Consider the following 22,553-nt stretch of genomic DNA (forward strand, 5'->3'; position numbering starts at 1 on the left):
ACATTGAGTCCTTATGGTTATCTTTATTATTGTTATGTTGTTTAGCACAGTATATGACTATTTTGGAGTGTGAGGGTCCCATGCCCCTCCATAGATATGTGCCCCTCGGCCTCACTGCTGGCTAGCCAGTAGCCTTCAGTGATTGGCAGAGTGGTGCAGGCCATCAGGCCAACTTCACCTGAGTCTATGGCCTTGCATGGGGGAGTATATAAGGACCTAAGCTTTTCCCCCGCCTCAGTTAATCCTGCTTTGGCTCCCACTTGACGTAATTGGGGCCTAACCCTTTTGGTCTCTTGAGTTGCACCTTTTTTCTACAACAATCTCACACAGCACATTCCACACACTGCAGACATGACTGACTACTGACTTATTCACACCTCATACTAGTTTGATTTTGTCCCCTAGATGCCTAGAACATGACAGCGGACCTTACCACAACTGCATTTCGCTCCTTGTGTCTGTATAAGTAGGCCTTGTAACAAATAAACCTTCTTGAATTGCTAGCCTCTCCTCACTACCAACTAAGGACACAAAAGCATCTTTGATGAATGACTCAAAACCAGACCTAGGACTCCGGTCCACACCTACTGGTTTCCGGTCCAAACCTGTGGAATATATAGCAGGAGCATAATATGCACCCATGAATCACGTGTACCTTTTAACTCTAATAGAGGACACTGGTCCTTCCGATGACTGCCTTGACGACAATAATTGCACACCAAGACGCCCCCGGACTGCGCTGTATTATGCAGCTTTGAAGGCCCAAGCGCCACGTGTCTGAAAAGCGACCCCGCAAGTAGGTCACCTCATCAGACATGCAGATGTGAGCCCCCGAGATAGCTGAATGGACGCAACACCACCTAACCCTACATCAAACTTTAAACCTTCAACAACACACACATGCACACACAAGCACAGGCACAGGCACACGCACATGCACGTGCACGCGCACACACATTTAATCATTTATTTATGTCCACATAAGAGATACAATACAATTACACAAATATTACAAGGTGCTGTAAAAAATGCACAGTCAGCAAATCATGGACAAATACCCACACACCCTTCAGGGGTACAAGTAACAGCGTCTTCGCCATATTTGGCAAGCCGTTTAGCTGCTTTTTTTGGCATCCCAAGCTGTTGGGGAAGCCTCTTACAGCCAATTGTACATGCCCTAGGCTGTCACACACACACACGCACACGCACACGCACACGCACACGCACACACACACACACACACACACACACACACACACACACACACTAGAACGGAGTCAGAACTAATCTGGCAACTGAAACACACAGACACACACAGCTGGACCAAACTATAATCAGCGTGCATGATCACCATCATGTGCTCACTGCTACCTCACTACACAAATGTATTTTAACCCAAACAACCTAAATAAACAATATAGTGTGTAAGATGAGCCCCCAATGTGTTATTATGATTTGGCTCTTTTATCACAACAAATAGGAGACATGGCAGGGCTGAGGTAAAGTAACAAATGGTTTTAATAACCCTTTAATAACCCCTTCAAGGACCCCTGGTGGTGCCTGGACCCCACTTTGAGAACTACTGAAATAAATAAGGTAAACCAGCCAGAGCAAACCAAATGGTGCCTTGGAGGAGAAGCAGAGAGAGATGAATGCAGCACTCAGACTTATAGCTGTGGCAACGGTAACCGGAATGCTCGCCCCAAAACCTGCGCGCCCCCATTTTTCCGCAGAACCGTCTTCCCCAGCCGGCCGAACACTCGGCACGCTTCGTGACAATAGACTATACTATAGCCCCTAATATTAAGTTAGGAAATAGTGAGGCAAAAAAATGACAAAATGACGGAGGTGCGCCTCAGCCATCTCAGCGACATTCCAGTTACGTCCTTATAAAGACAGAATTGCAAATCATCGACCCCCCCTAGTCTCGGTACCCCCGAGACGTCAAACGTGGCCAAGTAGGTTTTGCGGGCCAGAAATACATGGGTCTGACCGTTCGAGGTCACCAGATTTCTGAGTCAAACCGCTCCGAGGTCACTGGATTCGACCCGGTGCGAGTAGGTTTTGGGGCGAGCGTTCTTGTATTCGTGGCAACTACTGTAGGTTCCTCAGGTATTCCAAATTACTCTAACAGGAACCTGCAAAGGAACCAGGGAGCCACAACAACAATAGGTATGTATACAGTATTTGGGGGGGTGCCATCGTCTTGTAGGTGCAAATAACACATCAGGATTGGGTATGTGAGACAGATCTTATTACAGTGATATCTTTTTATGCTCCAGCCCCAAAATGAGGCCTGGGTATAATGATGCAGGGAGATACAGAACACACACACACACACACACACACACACACACACACACACACACACACACACACACACACACACACACACACACACACACACACACACACACACACACACACACACGCATGTGTGTCTCCTATGATATCAAGAGGTGACTGCAGTCTGGCTGCAGTTCTTTCACAAATATGCGCTTGCGAGCGCGCACGCGCACACTGAAAATAACACATTGCTTGTGAATTACACCTAATTGAAGGTGGAATACTGTAGTACATGTACATCTATATGGATTCCTGTATAGTTACTTTCATGTTGTATGGTTTATTACAATCAAATAGTCTATCTTCAGGACTATAAAGTGAAATGTAATCGATAGAGAGTCCACAGTCTATTTGTGTTGCTATATAGGACATTTACCGCATGCTGCTTCCTTGTCTAAATGCTACAAAATGCTTCAGTCTATATTTGTTTGCATGGCCTATGATTGTAGATATTTATCTTATGGTTCCCTTGAGCAATTTGAAATATGCTGCACCAGTAATTATCTAACTTCTTCATGTCAAGGACCCCCACACTGGTATGTAGGCTATTTAGCGGCAGACTCCCATTTAAATTTCTTCTTCTTTTTTGTTCTATTTTTCTTTTACCAGTTACATTTTTAACAACACAAATCTTCTCTTATGGAGTATAACAGACAGACAGACAGACACACGCACATGCACACGCGCACGCGCACGCGCACGCGCACACGCACACGCACACGCACACGCACACGCACACGCACACGCACACACACACACACACACACACTTTGATGGGGACCCCCTGGAACCCCCCCAAAGACCCCTGGGGGTCCCCGGACCCGACTTTGGGAACCACTACTATTTTTTTTAGCCTTTATTGTGAAAAGCACAAAAGTTAATTTCCGGTGTTTGTGTGGTTTATTATGACGTACTTCACTAACGCAGTGCCAGCTGGCAGGCCGAGCCTAGAGTTTAGAAGAGAAAGTAACGTCACGCTCTGATCTAGCCGCAAAGCGGGCCACTATGGGCTATTAGTTCCAAACATTGGCTCATTGAGACAGAGTACTTCCGCATTCCATTCATACGATGGGAGTCAACGCTAGTGTCATAACTCTCTTATACGGCTCTGGCCTAGCCTTGTCCGGAAAGCAGTGGTGGAAAAAGTAGTAATACATTGTGGAAATACTCTCTGTTACAAGTAAAAGTCCGTAATAAAATGTATGTATAGTATTTTAGTAACAGTACAAAAGTATTGGCATCAAAATGTACTGAAAACGCCAAAAGTAGAAAGTACTCTTTATTCTCATAATGATAATAATAATAATGATGATATAATGATAATAATGATAATAATAATAATAATAATACTTATTATTATTATTATTATTAATTAAACACTTTATTTGACTGACTAAACTGTAGTAGGCTAATGTTGTTTTTATCTGAGCTTTTATCATACTACAATATTTTATTGTGATCAATCACTGCCATCTAGTGTTCACACTGGGGTACTGTCAGAACAACCCCCTCTACCTCCCCCCTTTCTCTCTCTCTCTCTCTCTCTCTCTCTCTCTCTCTCTCTCTCTCTCTCTCTCTCTCTCATGGAATAATGGACATGATCGGAGTGATTTAAGCCCTATAGGAGGAGAAGAACGGGCATAAAAGTGGATGTTTGTCTAACATCGCGTTTAAAAACGGCTGCATTGGGTTAGTTTCTAACTAAAACTTTGGATTTGACTGCAGTGGATTGTTTTCTTTCTCCAGCAGAACCCAAAAACCTAAACCAGACCGAGACCAACCTTCAGAAAACAAGAGACCCATCGAGAGGAATGTATTGGAGTTTAACCCGGTGACACTACAGGAAAAGAAAAGACAAGAAAAAAACAACACAAAAAAAGTTATTTTTTTAGATCCGACAAGTCTGTGAGGTTTTCAAACAACACAAAAAAAACACTAAAATATTGTTTTTTTGGGGGGATCCAACAACAAGTCTGTGAGGTTTTCAGACAACACTAAACAAATCACAGTGTTTTTTTGGGATCCAGGTCTGTTGTGAGCTTTTAAAAACAACACTAAAACCACAATTTAGGTGATCAGGACATATAACTCTTACTCCTCCGGAACACATAAGTAAATAAACATAATCGCAGTTGTTTTGTTTGTGGAAGAACAACATTGACAAACAAACTTGAACAAACTGTTTCAAAGTATGGCGAAAAAGTACGACTTTCTGTTCAAGTTGCTGCTGATCGGAGACAGTGGAGTGGGAAAGACTTGTCTGATCATCCGCTTCGCTGAGGACAACTTCAACTCTACTTATATATCTACCATAGGTATGTATCAGTGGTGGGGAAAAGTACTCACATTCTTTACTAGAGTAAAAAAGTATCAATGCTGCAACGTAGAAATACTCGTGTTACAAGTGAAAGTCCGGAATTCAAAATTGACTTGAGTGAAAGTGCAAAAGTATTGGTATCAAAATGTACCTTAAGTAAAAGCAGTTATTGTGCAGAATGTCCCATTTCACTAGTTTAAAAGTAACGTATTTAAAAAATATATATATTACGATGCATTGTGAGCTTGTAGATCTGCTATTTTCAAATGGCTGAAATGTATAGGGCTGAAGTGGTTAATATATGTGTTATGTGGGTTAATAATAAACAAAATCTACAAAGTAACTAGTAACTAAAAGCTGTCACAGTATTGTGAAGTAAAAGTTAAAGTACAATAGTTGCCTCTGAGATGTAGTGTAGAAGTAAAGCTATAGGAAGTTGGAAATACTGAAGAAAGTAAAAATACCTCAAAATTGTACTTAAGTACAGTACTTGAGTAAATGTAGTTACTTTACACCACTGCAATGTAGGCCTACACAACTAGCCTCTATATATCAACCATAGAGGTTGCCTGTATACACACTGTATTATACAATACATAGCCTACACCACCAGAGGTTCTCAAAGGGGTCCGTGAAGGGGTTCCAGGGGGTCCCAAGCGTAATGAGTTGAACACTTCACAATCAGTTCATCACTTTAACCCTATTTCCCATCAAAAATAGCAGATTTTGGAGATTTGCTTTTTTCTTTCTCTCTTTTTTCCCGAAAATTGAATTGAAAAGTGAATTGAATTGAAAAAGTAAAAGTACTCAAATGTTTGAAAATAGCAGATCTACAAGCTCGATGCGTCGCATTGTGAGCTTGTAGATCGTCTATTTTCAAATAGCCTATGTATAAAATAGGGCTAAAGTGGTTAATGTATGTATAATTTATATCTGCACTAGTAACCAATGTTTTCAAATAATTGTAGTGGAATAAAAGTACAATATTTGCCTCTGAGATGTAGGGGAGTACAAGTAAAAGTATTGGAAACTGGAAATACTCCAGTAAAGTAAAAAAAAAAACAGAGTAAATTTACTTAGTTACTTTACACCACTGTACAATACAAGCTTACAATGCCACAGTACAACTCCACATCTATACTGTAGGTTTGCACAGCAATATATAACATTTATAGATGTATGAGGGATGTGAGGAATGTGCAGTATAATTATGTTCCATTTTATAACACAACAGTGTTTTGACCAGTTGGCATTTAGTTGGCTGAATGTGAGCATAGAACGTGGAACATAGAGTGGCACCTACCTGTCACATTCTATGTTCTGTCATTACACAGAGCATAACATAGGATGTGTTCTATTTGTACACGTCTATTCTAACATAGAACATAATAGCGTCATTGTCCGTTGGAAACCTTGTATATAAAATAAAAATAAACTTTTAGGAAATGGAAACAAATAACCCGTGTTCCAATGGATCCAATGTTATTATTTAGTGACAAGCTCTTGTTAGTGCGTTTCATTGGTTCAAGAAAACCCACAGACCAACCGATTGACAAGCTCACAACGCATTGTGGGCTTGTAGATCAGCTGTCTGTGCTTCTTTTGTGTGACACTGTAGTGTGGTGAAGTACTGGATTCATTTCCCCACAAAACATAAAAAGTTGAAATAGGGAGAGAGGTTTCTGCCCGACAACAACAATATGTATATGTGCTATATTATCATGCTATTCCTCTGTCTGTCTGTCTGTCTGTCTGTCTGTCTGTCTGTCTGTCTGTCTGTCTGTCTGTCTGTCTGTCTGTAGCTGTTCTATTTGGAACGTATACAACTAATTGGTCTAACGACCAATCAAAATGGCCCGAATCCAACAGAAGAAGTATCATCATTCCATTCCTCTCTGCTTTCATGTCCCTGCTAGTCTGAAGAACTCTGCCTTCTTGGTGGTTTATGTATTTCATATTTACTCTTTCATTCCTTTCTCTTCGTATCTCTCTCGCCGTCTCTATCTGGTGTTTCGCTCGTTGCTCTCCGTGTGTTTCTTATAAGCGTGCGTTTGTTCTCCACTTTTCATGCTCAGTTCATCTCTCTGTCACATCTCATTCCTCTTGTCTGTACAAGTTCCACCCACCCTCATTCCTCTCTCTCTCTCTCTCTCTCTCTCTCTCTCTCTCTCTCTCTCTCTCTCTCTCTCTCTCTCTCTCTCTCTCTCTCTCTCTCTCTCTGTCTCTCTCTCTCTCTCTCTGTGTTCCCAGTAGAATGGTTGGCCTTCTGGCATGCGTGGCTCGCAAAAGACCCCCTCCCCTCCACATCTCTCTCTCTCTCTCTCTCGCTCTCTCTCTCTCTGTCTGTTTGTTTCTCTCGCTCTCTTTCTGTCGTTCTCTCTGTCTGTCTGCCTGTCTGCCCCCCTCACTTTCATTCTCTCTCTGTCTTGCTCTCGCGCTGTCTCTCTCTCAGTTTGTCTGAGACCAAAACAAAACAGTAGACACAGGTTGTGTCAGCCAGTCAGCCAGCCAGTCTGACTGACTGGCTGACTGGTCTAACAGACAGACAGTCAAGGAAGTCAACATTACAATGAAATGACGTAGACATTTGTCTTGTGTTTTTAATTGGCGTGACCCATGCTGGGGGATGAGAGAGAGAGAGTGAGACAGAGTTGGTGTGTGTGTGTGTGTGTGTGTGTGTGTGTGTGTGTGTGTGTGTGTGTGTGTGTGTGTGTGTGTGTGTGTGTGTGCGTGCGTGCGTGCGTGCGTGCGTGCGTGCGTGCGTGCGTGTGTGTCATTAAGCTCATATCTGAGGTACTTACGTCATTGTTTGCCCTTCCTTCCTGCCCCCCCCTCCTCACCCCCCCAGGCATCGACTTTAAAGTTAAAACCATCGACGTCGACGGCAAGAAAATCAAACTACAAGTCTGGTAAGAAAACACAGGCGAGGAATGGAAACGTGTTTGTTTGCTTTTTAACACGAGAGATGACTCTGTCCTCTATTTGTAATAAACTGAGACACACTGAGAGGGACACAGTTTCAGAGAGACAGTAGGACAGCTGAGAGAGGGAGACAGTGTAGGAGAGACAGACAGTAGGGTAGCTGAGAGAGAGACAGGCAGTAGGACAGTTGAGAGGGAGACAGTGTAGGAGAGACAGACGGTAGGACAGCTGAGAGGGAGACAGTGTAGGAGAGACAGACAGTAGGACAGCTGAGAGTTAGACAGTGTAGGAGAGACAAACAGTAGGACAACGGAGAGAGGGAGACAGTGTAGGAGAGACAGACGGTAGGACAGTTGGGAGGGAGACAGTGTAGGAGAGGGAGACAGTACAGCTGAGAGAGAGACAGTGTAGGCGAGACAGACAGTACAGCTGAGACAGACAGTAGGACAGCTCAGAGAGAGACAGTGTAGAAGAGACAGACAGACAGACAGTACAGCTGAGAGAGAGACAGTGTAGGAGAGACAGACAGTACAGCTGAGAGGGAGACAGTGTAGGAGAGACAGAGGGGAGAAAGTTTCTTGGTGTGATGTAATCTAAGACCAATGGTTCTCAAAGGGAAGTCCAGGGACCCCCAGGGTTCCAAATGGACCCTTACAGGTCTGTAACTCTGAGCAACATACTTTCACTCTCAAATACTACTATAGTGACTTTATGGGACAAATGTGACCTAGCGGGAAACGTTTGACGTGACGGGTGTCCCCTTCACGTCGTTTGACGGAGTTCTCTCTAACCCAAAACGTAAAAAGTGACGGCTCCAGAAAAAAAAACCTGAAACGACGGAGGAGAGCGGTCTGAAGCGGACTTGAGCCACGAGAGGCACCGCCGAGTGAGCGGCTAGGCGAGCGAGTCGCCGTGCCGAACGTTGCAAAGTCTGCTTCAGCCGACTCAGTGCTGTCCGAGTTACGTCCGAGTTCATTAATCATCGCCCCCCCCCCCCAGTCAGCATGTGACGCTGCGGGTACCCCCGACGCTTGACGTATTTTTGTCCGCCTTGGGAGTGAGAATGCGTTACTCTGAGAGTACATAAATGGAACCAAAGGGACCCTTACAGGTCTATTAACTCTCAGAGTTATGAGGCACTTTGAAATCTAAATGTCGTAGACCCATAGGGTCCATGTGGGTACGTTTGACTGTTGCTTTCTCTGCGTTTTGTTGTTGAAATGTTTTCCTGAGGAAAGAGGAACCTCCCTGTTGTTTATGACTGTCTGCATTGTCCAGCTGTCCACCACATACTATGTACACAACGCATGCCACGCACACAGGTAGGCACACACGCATTATAAAGTCACTCTGCAACAGTGGTTCTCAGCCTTTTATGAGCTCTAGACCACTAGCATGTTTTGAACATTCCTTAAAGGACCACTTCACCCATTTTCAACCTTATCTTCATATAATTGGTCCTCACAAAAATGTTAATTATAAGGATGGCACCATTTTTGTCTACTCTCTCTGTGTCTCAGAGGAGGACTGTGGACAGTTCAGAAACCTGCCTACCAGTGACATCGTCAGTAGGCAGGTTTGGTCATTTCAAACAGGATTTAAAAAAAAGAATGTGTTTTATTTATTAATGCAAGAAGCAAAGGCTTCTATTTCAGTATGGTAACTTTCCAGGAAGAGAAAGGCTGTAGTTTAAAATGGTTTTAAATGGGTGAAGTGCTCTTTTAATGTCCATCACCCCACATGAATACGGTATATATAAAGCCAGAACACAGTCATTTCTATGACATTGAAATGTTTTAAACAATAATACTAGTGATTTGACATACCTTTCAGATGTCAGTGTCGACAGTCAATACTTTATTTCAATTATTTCTTTCCCACATTTATTACATTTGATGGACTCATTGAATATAAGTAGCCCTATTTAACCCTATTTTTACATATTTTTATAGAAATAATATAATACATGTTCATGTATATATATATTTCTTTACGTTTTAAGACATTTTCCTATGGCAATTATGCCATGGAGCACTAGTGGTCCGCGGACCACTGGTTGAGAAACGGTTGTGTACAAACTGTGGATGTGTAACTGGCTCGGTTTAATGTCATTGCAGGTGGAAACCTTGTATGTCCAAAACTGGACCTCATGTGTCCAAAACAGGATTCAAATTCAAAAACAGCAAAAGTAGCAAATCCACAAGCTCGAAACGCAGCGCGAAGCGATGTGTTTCGCTTTTGTGTGACGCTGTCATATGATCAAGTAGGGGATTCATTCATGAAAAAACACGAAAAGTGAGAATATGGACGACACCAACGAAATACTGCATCACAGCATCACAGACTGTGTACTTTGTATCCAATACGTTTGATTTTATAGTCACTTAAAACATAAAACTAGTCATAAAACATAAAAGTAACTATACAGACATCTGTGTAGATGGACTGTATCGATACACCTTTAATTACTGTAGGTGTCATTCACAAGCAGTGTGTTATTTTCTGTGTTTGTGTGTGTGTGTGTGTGTGTGTGTGTGTGTGTGTGTGTGTGTGTGTGTGTGTGTGTGTGTGTGTGTGTGTGTGTAGGGACACAGCAGGACAGGAGCGGTTCAAGACCATTACCACAGCATACTACAGAGGAGCCATGGTGAGACACACACACACACACACACACACACACACACACACACACACACACACACACACACACACACATACACACACCGACACACACACACGCCTGTACGCGCACGCAAAACGCACAGTTATTTAAAGAGGTTGTACGTGATGTGTTTTTGTTGAAATAAGTGTTGAACAGCTCTACATTGATTATCACTAATCATTGCTATAGTGTGTTTGTTCGGTAACAGGGGTCCCCCTGTTTCTCCAGCTCTTTTCAGTAAACAGAAAATCTGGTCAGGAAACTAATTTCATCCAATCAGTAGAGTGATGATAAACAAGTGAAATTGGAAGTGATGAACAAACCCAAAAAATAGATAAACTGCAGACAGAAATTTAAGCTGATAAATGGGTTCTCTGTCCTGCTTGAATGAAATTGGTGTCCCACCTGAACATATATTTTCTGTTAGCACAATAGCAATGATTACTACAAGAGTATAGAGCTTTAACTTTGTTTAGACCAAAATATATCACTTACACCACCTTAAACCATGAGAGCTATTCAAACTCTTAACCTAATATAATGTCTGTCTGTCTGTCTGTCTGTCTGTCTGTCTGTCTGTCTGTGTAGGGAATCATCCTGGTGTATGACATCACAGATGAGAAGTCGTATGAGAACATTCAGAACTGGATGAAAAGCATCAAAGAGGTGAGACAACCTGAACCCTTCTAGTCACATGACCAAAGATGCTTAATTTAGGAGGATAGCCCAACTCACGCTTAGCCACTAGGGGCGAAATGGTACACAAATGGTCTCCTAAGTGGGCGCTGTTTGGCGGCAGATCTCGCGAACGTCCTATGTTTACCGCTGCTATGTTTACTACTTACTGCTAATGTTTACTGCTCAAAGTTGACACTTTGAGTCTCCTACCGGAGCCGTCACTGGTCATCAAATTATTGGCTTAGGAATGCGACACAAACAAGTCTCCATGGGGTGTGTAATCGATAGAACATTTTTGGGGGGGTGAACTATCCCTTTAAGTGCTGTCCCATTCCATTTGGAGCCCTTGCAGCCTCTCGCCCTCCAGCACTTACCTGCTGATGTCACTTAAAATCAGTGAGGGCTCAGGGCTTGAGGGCTTAGGGCGGACATTGGAATCGGGTGACAACATGACAAACCTGACAGAAAAAGTCAGCTAAAGAATCGCTCAGAAGCTGTGTTCACGTTCACTTCTCCCATTGAAATGAATAGACTCCAAACTGCTTCCTGTCTCCTTAAGGGGCGACCACCTAGATTACGTCACACAGATACGGGAAGCAAAAGCCAGTTAGGTTGTTGTCCTTGCTCTTCTACGGCCCAATTCCAATCCGCTCCCTCACAGACTCACTGACTTAAGGGCCGTTCAAAGTCACTAGATGGGTTTTTCACGTGCATGAGGGGGTGAGGGCTGTCGTACATTCTTTATGGACACATGCATAGTCCCTGACGTTATTTGACGTTATTTTAAAGCGTAAATGCGCGTTCATGTGAAGTCTGCGATGGCTTGGTGCTGTCCCATTCCATTTGGAGCCCTTGCAGTTGCAGCCTCTCACCCTCAAGCACTTACCAGCTGACATCACTTAAGTCAGTGAGGGTTAATTGGGCCTATTTGTCTCGGGTGACAACATGACAAACCTGACCGGTCAGTCACGTGACAAGCTGACAGGTTCTAGTCACATGATGTTGCTTACTGTCGCTAGCCGGTCATTTGTTGTTTACATCAGCGATTCTCAAACCTTCTAATTTCAAGGACCCCCGGTTTGGTATGCATTAGGGCCATGGTCCCCCCATAACTCTGAGAGTATACACATGGAACCAAATGGACCCATAAGGGTCCATTTGGTTCTATTTGTACACTCTCAAGGGTTACAGACCTGTAAGGCTCCATTTGGTTCCTAAGAGTCGATCATTTAGCTGGGAATTTAACGGTTCTATTATTGTCATGTAACTGTTCTCATGGTAGATGAATGTAACGGATACAGTATTTAATGCTCGCACAAGAGGTGTCAATATTATAAGGACATGAAACTAGGCAATTTATTTTAAAGGAGTAGTTCACCCAAAAAAATACTTATTTTCTATCAATTACACACCCCATGAAGGATTCAATTGATGGAGTTCTTTTTGTTTTTGTCGCATTCCTAAGCCAATAATGTGATGACCGGTGGTCTCTCCCGTAGGAGACTCAAAGGAGACTCTTTGAGTCTCATACCGGATACATTAGCATCTTTACGCCAGTCATCAAATTATTGCATTAGGAATGTGACAAAAACAAAAAATCTCCATGAATTCAATGCTTCATGGGGTGTGTAATTGATAGAAAATAAGTAATTTTTTGGGTGAACTACTCCTTTAACATAATTTTTAGTTTTGAATGTTTTAGTAGTTTACAGGGTAAGGAAACCAGTGATAAAGAAACCCTTTTCTGAAAGATTGTGATAACGCACAAGACAAACACAAACCCTCCCACCCAACCCTCTCCCAAAAAAAGAACAATGACTGTAAATGAGAAGGTACGAAGAGGGTAAAAAAAAGTAAAAGTACAAAAAAAAAAACAGCCAAAAGAGTATCAGAGTAGATGACATTACTGATTAAGTGATAAACTTGTTGGTCCAATATATTGTACATAAAGAAAAGGCACAGAGAATGCTCAACCCACACTGCTCTCAAGCACTTGAGGGGCCACCACGTCACAGGAGGCCGACCACCTATCCAACAGAGGCTGACATATTTTCAGGAAGACGTGATCCTTTCTGTTGATTGCATACCGAATTCTCTCCACGTGTAGCACATTACCCAAGTCTCTAAAGCCACTGCTGGAACAGAGGGCTAGATTCAGATTCCCATTGTTGCAAAATTAAACGTTTGGCCAGCAGTGTGCACAAGGAGATGGCTTGACCCTCAGATGACCCTAACCCTAACCCATTTTAGGATGATGAAGTATGTGTATGGAAGAAACAAAATGTCCATCTGCTGGCCGGCAGACCGGCTAATTTAACTCTCGGGTGGCAGATCTCTCTCAGTAGCATTGAATCTGAACTTACTTCTCCTTCTGCCTTCTCCCTCTGTTCCTCACACACACACACACACACACACACACACGTCACAGGCAGTCAGTCACACATACAACGAGGTCGGACACAGAGAATGCGGTTATGGCAGTGAGAAAGAGAAGTATTGTTTGGAGTCATTTCACTCCAAAAAACAAAAATGAGGAAGCATGTGTGTGTAAAAAAACAGAACGTTGCTATCGGGATATTAGCCATGGTATTACTTGGTATCAGTATCAGATCGAAAGGAAAATCTGTGGTATAACCTATTGCAACTCCCTCCTTACTGGCCTCCCAGCATGCTCGCTGAAGCAGTGTTCATTTTGACAGCAGATTTTGTCATAATCAGTCATAATCTTTTGAATAACATTCCATTTAGTTTTAGTGATAATCTTTTGATTACAATTCCATTTAGTTTTAGTCATAATCCTTTGAATACAATTCCATTTAGTTTTAGTCATAATCTTTTGAATAAAATTCCATTTAGTATTAGTCATAATCTTTTGAATAAAATTCCATTTAGTTTTAGTCAAATTTTAGTCATCTTAAATGTTTACTTTAATGTCTAGTTTTAGTCGATTAGATATCAGAAGATGATACAGTTGCTACAGTTGATTTATTCGACTAAAATCTATTTTGGCAGACCTTGATGGCGTCGTAATGCCTGATTTGTAGACCAGCTATTGAAAATAGCAGATCTACAAGCTCACAACGCGTCACAGACGCGTTGTGAGCTTGCAGATCGGCTGTTTTCGAAGCGCGACAGCCGCACGCGAACCGAGCATGAAATGACTTGTCTTAGTTCTACTGGATCTCTTCTCCACTAGTGTTGACGAAATTGTCAATGTATTTAGTCATAGTTTTAGTCATCGTAGCTTAGTTTTTATTTTGTTTTCAAACATTTGTCGTCATAGTTTTAGTCGACGAAATTAACACTGCACTGTGAAGTCCCAGCAAACCCGGTCTTCAACCTAAGTACATTTTACGTCTCCCCCCCGTTTGCGTTCCCCTCACTGGCTTCAGTTTACAGCACACACCAAAAAAACAAAGCACTGGCGTTGGCCTACAAGGCAACCAAGGTCAAGACATCATTGCTGGCCCGGACCGCTGGCATAGCGGTCCTGGCACATAGGCTCCAGAGTAGCCTGACAGCACGTCGCGGGTTCAAGTCCCAATCCCGACGGCCTTTGCTGCATGTCACTCCCCATCTCTCTCCCCATTTCCTGTCAACCAACTATCCTATCAATAAAGGCATATACTGTAAAAGCCCCAAAATAAATCTTTAAAAAAAAAAAAAAAAAGTTACTTTTCAAGAAATGGAAAAAAAGAACCTTTGTTCTAGTGGATCCAATGTAATTATTATTTAGTCACAAGCTTCTGTTAATACATTTCATTGGTTCAATATTTATGCAACTTACAAACACGCTTTAGCCTAATTTAGGCCGGGTATTGATTTATGAAAAGATATATAAAAAGTTGGAATATGGAGATACAAGGTTTCTGCCCGACAGCAACAATATGATCTATTCTACAACCCTTTCCGATCATTTAGATCAGCTAACACAGTGTTGATTAGAACCACTAGACCATACCCGGTCGACGCATCCGTGGGGGGATATGCGCACATGATCTGGCAACCCGGGAGGAAGTTCGTCCCATAGCTGGGCAGCCCCGTAACCATGGCGACATTCTTTGACACAAAAGCGCTAATAAGAAGCTGAGATTTGATGAAATTGAAAAACGGGCTTCACAGTTAAGTTCAGATGGTAATGGTGAATGGCTGTGTGCAAAATCAGAGCAATTGGTCCAGCCACTGAGGAGAACCGGCTAGCTTCACCTACTCACCTACGCTTCACCTACTCACCTACTCAAGACGGTTACTTGAATTATAGTATGATAGTGGAGCAAATTTTTATTCAGTTTCAGTCAGTCTTTTGAGTCAAATTTCATTTAGTTTTAGTCATATTTTAGTCCTCTGAAATGATTTACTGTTAGTCTAGTTTTAGTAGACTAAATATCATAAGAATATAGTCGACTAAATCTACAGTTGATTTAGTCGACTAAAATGTATTTTGGCGGCGTAATGGCTGATTTTATGTACTGAAAATAGCTGATCGCGCTGTGAGCTTGTAGCAGATCTACAAGATCACAGCGCGTCGCAGCTTGCTATTTTCCGAGCGCAACACCCGAGCGCAACCAAACATAAAATGACTTGTCTTTTAGTTCTACTGGATCTACTCTCCTCTAGTCCCTCCCAAACATTTTAGTCTAGTTTTTATTTGTTGATGAAATTGTCAATATATTTAGTCTTAGTTTTAGTCATCACAGCTTAGTTTTTATTTATTTTTCGTCAATGAAAAAAGGTAGTCAACGAACATTTGTCGTCATAGTTTCAGTCGACTAAATCAACATTGTACATCCTCGACTCTTCTCCCTCCCAGCTCCCAAACTGTGGAACAAACTCCCCCTTGCAGTCAGAACTGCAGACTCACTCCCCATTTCCCACATTGCTTGTTCTCATGGCTTCGTCATTTAGATTTGTTTTCTTCGTGACCACTCGTGTTAAGAAAGTTATTTAGACAGCATGTTGTTTAGACAAGTGCTAGGTTTGATGTTTACCTGGTATCCCGGGTACTTTGAAGCACTAGATTGTTCTCTTTGCACTGTACTTATGTGACTGTTTACCGTGTTGTTTGTTGACTAGGGTTCATGCTTACTTTTCTTACTCTGATCTCACACTTTGTAAGTCGCTCTGGTCTGGATAAGAGCATCTGCTGAATGCTTAAATGGCATTATAAATTGTATTACACAGTGTTGTAACCAGACACATGTGTTATAAGCAATGGTGTAAAGTAACTAAGTACATTTACTCAAGTACTGTACTTAAGTACAATTTGAGGTATTTTTTACTTTACTGGAGTATTTTCAATTTTCAGTACTTTTACTTCTACTCCACTACATCACAGAGGCAAATATTTAACTTTTACTCCACTACAATTATTTGAAGACTTTAGTTACTAGTTACTTTGCAGATACAAATGATTATATTATAACACATACATTAACCACTTTAGCCGTATTTTATACCTAGGCTATTTGAAAATAGGCAATCTACAACACGTCGCACCACGACGCGTTGTGAGCTTGTAGATCTGCTATTTTCAAACATTTTAGTACTTTTACTTTTGGTACTTTAAGTATATTTTGATGCCAATCTTCTGTATATTTTGTACTTTTACTCAAGTAACTTTTTGAACACAGGCCTTTTACTTGTAGCAGAGTATTTTTATATTGTGGTATTTTCCACCACTGGTTATAAGATGTTAGAACAGTGTCTGATCCCAGCATGCAAACTCGACCTAAACACTTGACTACAAACCTTTCGCCTCTCTTCCCAGAATGCATCAGCGGGCGTCAGTCGGATGTTGCTGGGTAACAAGTGTGACATCGAAGCCAAGAGGAAGGTTTCAAAGGACACGGGAGAGAAGGTAAGGTGACCAATCCATTCTGGTCCATTTCATTTAAAGTTCACATTAGAGGCTGTATGGACACGTGTCTGACTGTAGAGGCGCCCTTGAGCAACACATTCACCCTTCTGACCAGTACAACCACAGTCTGCTACTGTTGTACTGGGACAGCCGAGCTGCACAGTTTTGGATGAGCTGAAGTCTCTATAAATGAATATGATTCTGAATATGTCTAGCAGGGCACAGCGGTGTGCGTGTGTGTGCATGTGTGCGCGTGTGCGAGTGCGAGTGCGTGTGTGCGTGTGTGTGTGCGTGTGTGCGTGTGTGTGTGCGTGCGTGCGTGCGTGCGTGCGTGCGTGTGTGCGTGTGCGTGTGCGTGTGTGTGTGTGTGTGTGTGTGTGTGTGTGTGTGTGTGCGTGCGTGGAGTGGATCATAAACATGTTATCACTCTTATCAGTGCTGGGGTTGGCTGTGATAAGGAACAGGAAGTTGTGTAATAACCACGGGCGTGTTCTTCTCTCCTTCACAGCTTGCCAAGGATCATGGGATCCGCTTCTTTGAGACCAGCGCAAAGTCCAGCATCAATGTGGAAGAGGTGATCTGTCTGTCTGTCTGTCTGTCTGTCTGTCTGTCTGTCTGTCTGTCTGCCTGTCTGTCTGTCTGTCTGTCTGTCTGCCTGCCTGCCTGCCTGCCTGCCTGCCTGTCTGGTTGATAGTGGGAAGTAAAGACGAGCGTGCAGGCGTTGATTTTCCAGAATAAACTGATTTATTCAGACTGATCAACAACAGTGATAAACAAACACTGACCCTCCATTTTCCTGCAGAAGAACAACACAAGCTCTTAGACCCTGTCAGATGTATTTAATGTACCCGCTCAAGAGGCATGGTCAAACATACATCATGTTAATAAAGTTGATTAACAGTTGCAAAGTGCATTTATTTTAGCACTGTTCTTAAGTGAATGTTACTTGAGTATTTGTGTTTTTGGATGACTTTCACTCCGCTACATTTCAAAGACAAATATTGGACTTTTGACTCCACCCCGTTTCTAGGAAGGGAATTACCCACTTCAGCCCTATTTCAAATGTAGGGCAAATAGCAGATCCATAAGCTGTGAACTTGTACATCTGCTATTTTCATATCAGATATATTTTTGAAAACGTCTGAAAAATCTGACGTTTTTCCCCCGAAAATGTTTTTTGGGGGAAATGTCAAAATGTCCATACAGCAAAGCCTTGATATTAAAAAGAAAATGTACTTTGTAATGTGTACCTTTGAAATACTTTTAAAGCATGTACTCCAATACTCTTAACTCGAGTACAAATATGACGGAGCAACTTTCACTTGTAGTTGAGTAATACAGTATTTGACCAGCAGTATCTATACTTTGACTCATGTAGGGGTTGAGTACTTTACTGATTAACAGCAAACACTCCCGTCTTTTGAAGTGACTAACATGACAGCGGGACAAATCACCCACGAAGGCATTCTAAAGGGAAAGTGCATTCCTTCTTTCTTAAAGGGGCACAGCCAGGTCAGGGAATTAAAGGCCTCCTACACAGAAAGCCTGTGTGAACAAACATCCCAAACATCACAAGTTCACGGCTCATATAAAATGTTGAACAGATAAGAGGACAGCACACATGACTCGACGAAATGACATGTCTGCCTGTCTGCCTGTCTGTCTGTCTGTCTGTCTGTCTGTCTGTCTGTCTGACTGACACAATGACACTCGTATGCAATTAAACCAGATTTAAATGTTCAAACTACACTCACTTTAATCCAGTCTCTCTGTCTCTCTCTCTCTCCCTGTATCTCTATCTGTATTGTCTCTCTATATCTCTCTGTGTCTCTCTCTTTGTCGCTCCCCTCCCCTACATCTGTGTCCATCTCTCTCTCTCTCTCTTCTCTTTGTCCATCTGTACCATCTGTCTACAGTCCGTCCTGTCCCTGGCGAGAGACATTCTACAGAAGTCCAGTAAGAAGCCGGTGAGTTGCTGTGACCTTTGACCTGTCTTGTAATGTTTGTAGTTTTCCTGTGTAATAGGCCATTCACACTGAGCACTATAACTAAAACTATAAAAAATATAGTTTTAAAAAGTCAAGTGGATGGCAGAGTTCACCAACTATAACAAAAAATACAATGGTGAATATTATAGTTATAATTATAGTTATAGTGCTCAGTGTGAATGGCACTTTAACACAGTTATTGTTTAACACTAATTATTACAGCCTGATATATTGGTCTATATCGACCATTATTTGATTATATATTTTTAGCGGTGCCAGCCGCTCTACATTTGACCGTGTCTGTGTGTCCGTCCGTCCGTATGAGCACGGGGCTTTAAACAGCTATAACTCCAGTTTGCAGCATGCCACCAAGTCCAAATTTGGTATGTGGACTAAGGCCACCAATAGGGACGAGCATTAATTACTTAAGCCCCGCCCCCTCTGTCTTCCCATTGGCTGGGCTTTAAACAGCCATTATTCCAGTTTGCAGCATGCTACCAAGTTCAAATTTGGTAAGTGGACTCAGACCACCAATAGGGACGAACTGAAATTAGTTAAGCCCCGCCCCAAAGGCACCGCTTCCTTCACACAGGGTGTGATTTTTTTTTACTACATTGGTATCTGCTATTATGCAGCCAATGTGTCCTGACCACTTTCAACCTCTGCCGTCCCTATTTTGGGCATGGAACGTTTTAAAAAATAGCAATGCGTCGCAAGCTTGTAGATCTGATATATATATATATATATGTGTGTGTGTGTGTGTGTGTGTGTGTGTGTGTGTGTGTGTGTGTGTGTGTGTGTGTGTGTGTGTGTGTGTGTGTGTGTGTGTGTGTATATATATATATATATATATATATATATATATATATATATATAATATACTGTATACACACACATGTCAACAGTATCATTTTAACCTTTTTTGTTGTTAACAGGGTTTTAAACATTTTGTTGTTAACAGGGTGACATTTTAAAGTTTTTGTTGTTGACAGGGTGTCATTTTAACCTTTTTTGTTGTTGACAGGGTGTAATTTTAACCTTTGTTAACAGGGTGTCATGTAAACCTTTTTGTTGTCTACAGGGCCCTGCGGGTCGAGAGGTGAAGATCACCAGCACCACAGAGAAGAAGTCCTCTAAATGTCTCCTCCTGTAGAAACACAAGCTACACCTTAGCAACACAGCAGTATTAATGACAAAACAAACTGTAAGTCCTCTGGCTCCATCTGCTGGCCACAGTCAAAACCAAAACAATTGAAAACGATGGATTTTTTTTTGTATAAACTCAAGTTATGCTATTCCATTATGTTAAAGGATTAATTTGATCATATCTTTGTATTGTAGTTCCCCTGGAATGTATCGTGACAGCAATAGAAAATAACTTAAATTTGTATCTCTTTTGATATTTCCTTCTTCTCTGAGGTGGTTTTGGGTCATAGTGCAGCAGAATTATTGTTGGTTATTTTGAGGACCAGTTCGAAAACTACCTGTAAACCCCTTCCTGTTTGTTTTTATATTTGTTCTTCTCCTGATGTCTAGCGTCCCACTCTTGGGTCCCTACCCACTAGTTGTGAAACACTAAGCTAAAGAAGACCACAAATGATGTTGTTTGTTCTCAAAGTCGGGTCCAGGACCTGAGGGAGGTTCCAAATGGACCCTTACAGCTCTGTAACTCTGAGAGTGTACAAACGGAACCAAATGGACCCTTACGGGTACATTTGGTTCCGTTTGTACACTCTCAGAGTTATGGGGGGTCCTTGAAAATAAAACTGTGTTACATTATGACCAAATATGATGAAAAGTCTTACATGACTGCTTGAACATTCCTCCGTTCAAAGCTATCATTAGCTGTTAGCGCTCTGACTCGTCAAAATGGCTCTTTTCCAACTACAAGAACTATTAGTGAACCGTGCCGTGTCAACGAACAGGTTCTGGGTTTGTTTCCATACGCTATGGCTCTTGTTTCAGAAAGGTTCTCCAGAACCTAATGTTGGGCCCTGCTCAGGAGGTATAGTACTAACCCTAAGTACTTGGAACCCAGAATTCAGAACGTGGTGCTTTCAAATGTTATATATAGTTGATCTACAAGCCACACAAAACTTAAAGACTGTGAGCTTTTCAGCTATTTCTCTTTTTTTGTAATGAATTACCTCCCTGGGTCTAGTTAATGGAGTATCGAAGTCCTCCGTTATCCCCATGGTCACAGAAGTATTTCTTTCTATTGAAAATACCATAGGGTCATCTTAGCATTGAGCCATATAAAAATTGTGTTCCAAAGCCCGGCGATTCTGTCAGGTATGTGACTGTGTCGTTTATGATATTGAGTTGCATTTGATAACGTCTGTGTGTTTTGGATAAAATTGATTTGTTTTCTTACTCTTTGGATAAATTAGTACTTTTTCACTGTCAGTTGATGCTTCATATCCATATGAGTAAAATCGGCGGCCTCATTTGTTTATTTTTGGAGCACAGTTCTATATGCCACGATGCTATTGAGACCCTATGTTATTTTCAATAGAAAGAATAACTCTTGTTACCCAGGGAGATAGCGCCATCTAGCGGCACTTATGTCAGACTTCGGTTCTCTATGGAAACAAAACATCTCCGAACTTAACGGGTTCTGGAAAGTTTCAGGTTCTGGAAGATTCTGGGTTACACTTTGTAGTCAAAAAGAGTCATAAGTCTTGTTAATCTCCGCCAGTTGATTCTGAACAAAGAAACTTCACTGAGTACAATGCAATTATTGTTAAGGATGTGCCTCCTGGTGGAGATTTTCGCTCTACTGAGCGCACCTTTCTTAAGGGCCTTTCACACGGGAAGCGACGGGTAGTTCACTTTCAATGAGAGGTGAGCGTTCGTGTTTTTCTCACACACACACACACACTCACTCGCGTCAATGCATATAAGCATCTGTTCTCATGAGGCGCGCTGTGCGACCCTGTGGATGTAAGCGGGTACGCGAGCACAAATTATGTAACGTTTTTGTGCGAAACATCATTTCACCCACTTTGTTTACACCTGTAAGGTGTGATGTGAAAGTGGAATCGCTCCCCGTGTGAAAATCCCTTAATTCTGATGTCTTGTGCACTTCATATAGCTGTCTTTTTACAATACTTACAGAGACAGCTATTGCTCCCACTTCATGTTAGTTATCTTGTATCCTGTACAATGCTACACAGTGTACAAGTCCCCTGTCCAAGAAGCTGCATTCGTTCTACAACTAATTATATCTGGATTTAAATGACTAATCCAGTTAGTCCAGCTATTCACCAGACATTCCATGGATGCAAAATGTGATGTACTATTTATACACAGATAGAAAACCACTGGTAGGATAGATAACTACTAGAGGTCCTGGTAGCCAGGATATAAAACCAGCAGTACTAGAGGTCCTGGTAGCCAGGATATAAAACCAGCAGTACTAGAGGTCCTGGTAGCCAGGATATAAAACCAGCAGTACTAGCGGTCCTGGTAGCCAGGATATAAAACCAGCAGTACTAGAGGTCCTGGTAGCCAGGATATAAAACCAGTAGTACTAGAGGTCCTGGTAGCCAGGATATAAAACCAGCAGTACTAGAGGTCCTTGTAGTATATAAAACCAGCAGTACTAAAGGTCCTTGTAGTATACAAAACCAGCAGTACCAGAGGTCCTGGTAAGATAGAAAACCAGCAGTATTAGAGGTCCTGGTAAACCAGCAATAATATAGGTCTTGGTATCAGATAAAACCAGTAACACCAGAGGGCCTGGTATGAGATAATGCCAGTGGTACTAGAGGTCCTGGTAGG

The 22,553-nt window shown here is 42.0% G+C and overlaps 1 protein-coding gene across 1 annotated transcript in view; it reads left to right on the forward strand.

Moving 5' to 3' along the window:
- Nucleotides 1–3,930: 3,930 nt before the first annotated feature.
- fam189b (family with sequence similarity 189 member B) overlaps nucleotides 3,931–22,553 on the forward strand; it is a gene marked incomplete at its 3' end in the record, with an annotated part of 49,671 nt that continues 31,048 nt past the window's right edge. The window contains exons 1-7 of the mRNA XM_084048463.1: nucleotides 3,931–4,661; nucleotides 7,512–7,572; nucleotides 10,172–10,232; nucleotides 10,836–10,913; nucleotides 16,693–16,782; nucleotides 17,291–17,356; nucleotides 18,699–18,749. Of these exons, the coding sequence (XP_083904589.1) occupies nucleotides 4,538–4,661; nucleotides 7,512–7,572; nucleotides 10,172–10,232; nucleotides 10,836–10,913; nucleotides 16,693–16,782; nucleotides 17,291–17,356; nucleotides 18,699–18,749 (531 nt within the window). The 5' untranslated portion in view covers nucleotides 3,931–4,537. The remainder of the gene's footprint in view (nucleotides 4,662–7,511; nucleotides 7,573–10,171; nucleotides 10,233–10,835; nucleotides 10,914–16,692; nucleotides 16,783–17,290; nucleotides 17,357–18,698; nucleotides 18,750–22,553) is intronic.

The sequence above is a fragment of the Gymnoscopelus microlampas genome, assembly GCF_963454915.1.
Source record: "Gymnoscopelus microlampas genome assembly, chromosome: 3".
In the NCBI taxonomy this organism is placed as follows: domain Eukaryota; kingdom Metazoa; phylum Chordata; class Actinopteri; order Myctophiformes; family Myctophidae; genus Gymnoscopelus; species Gymnoscopelus microlampas.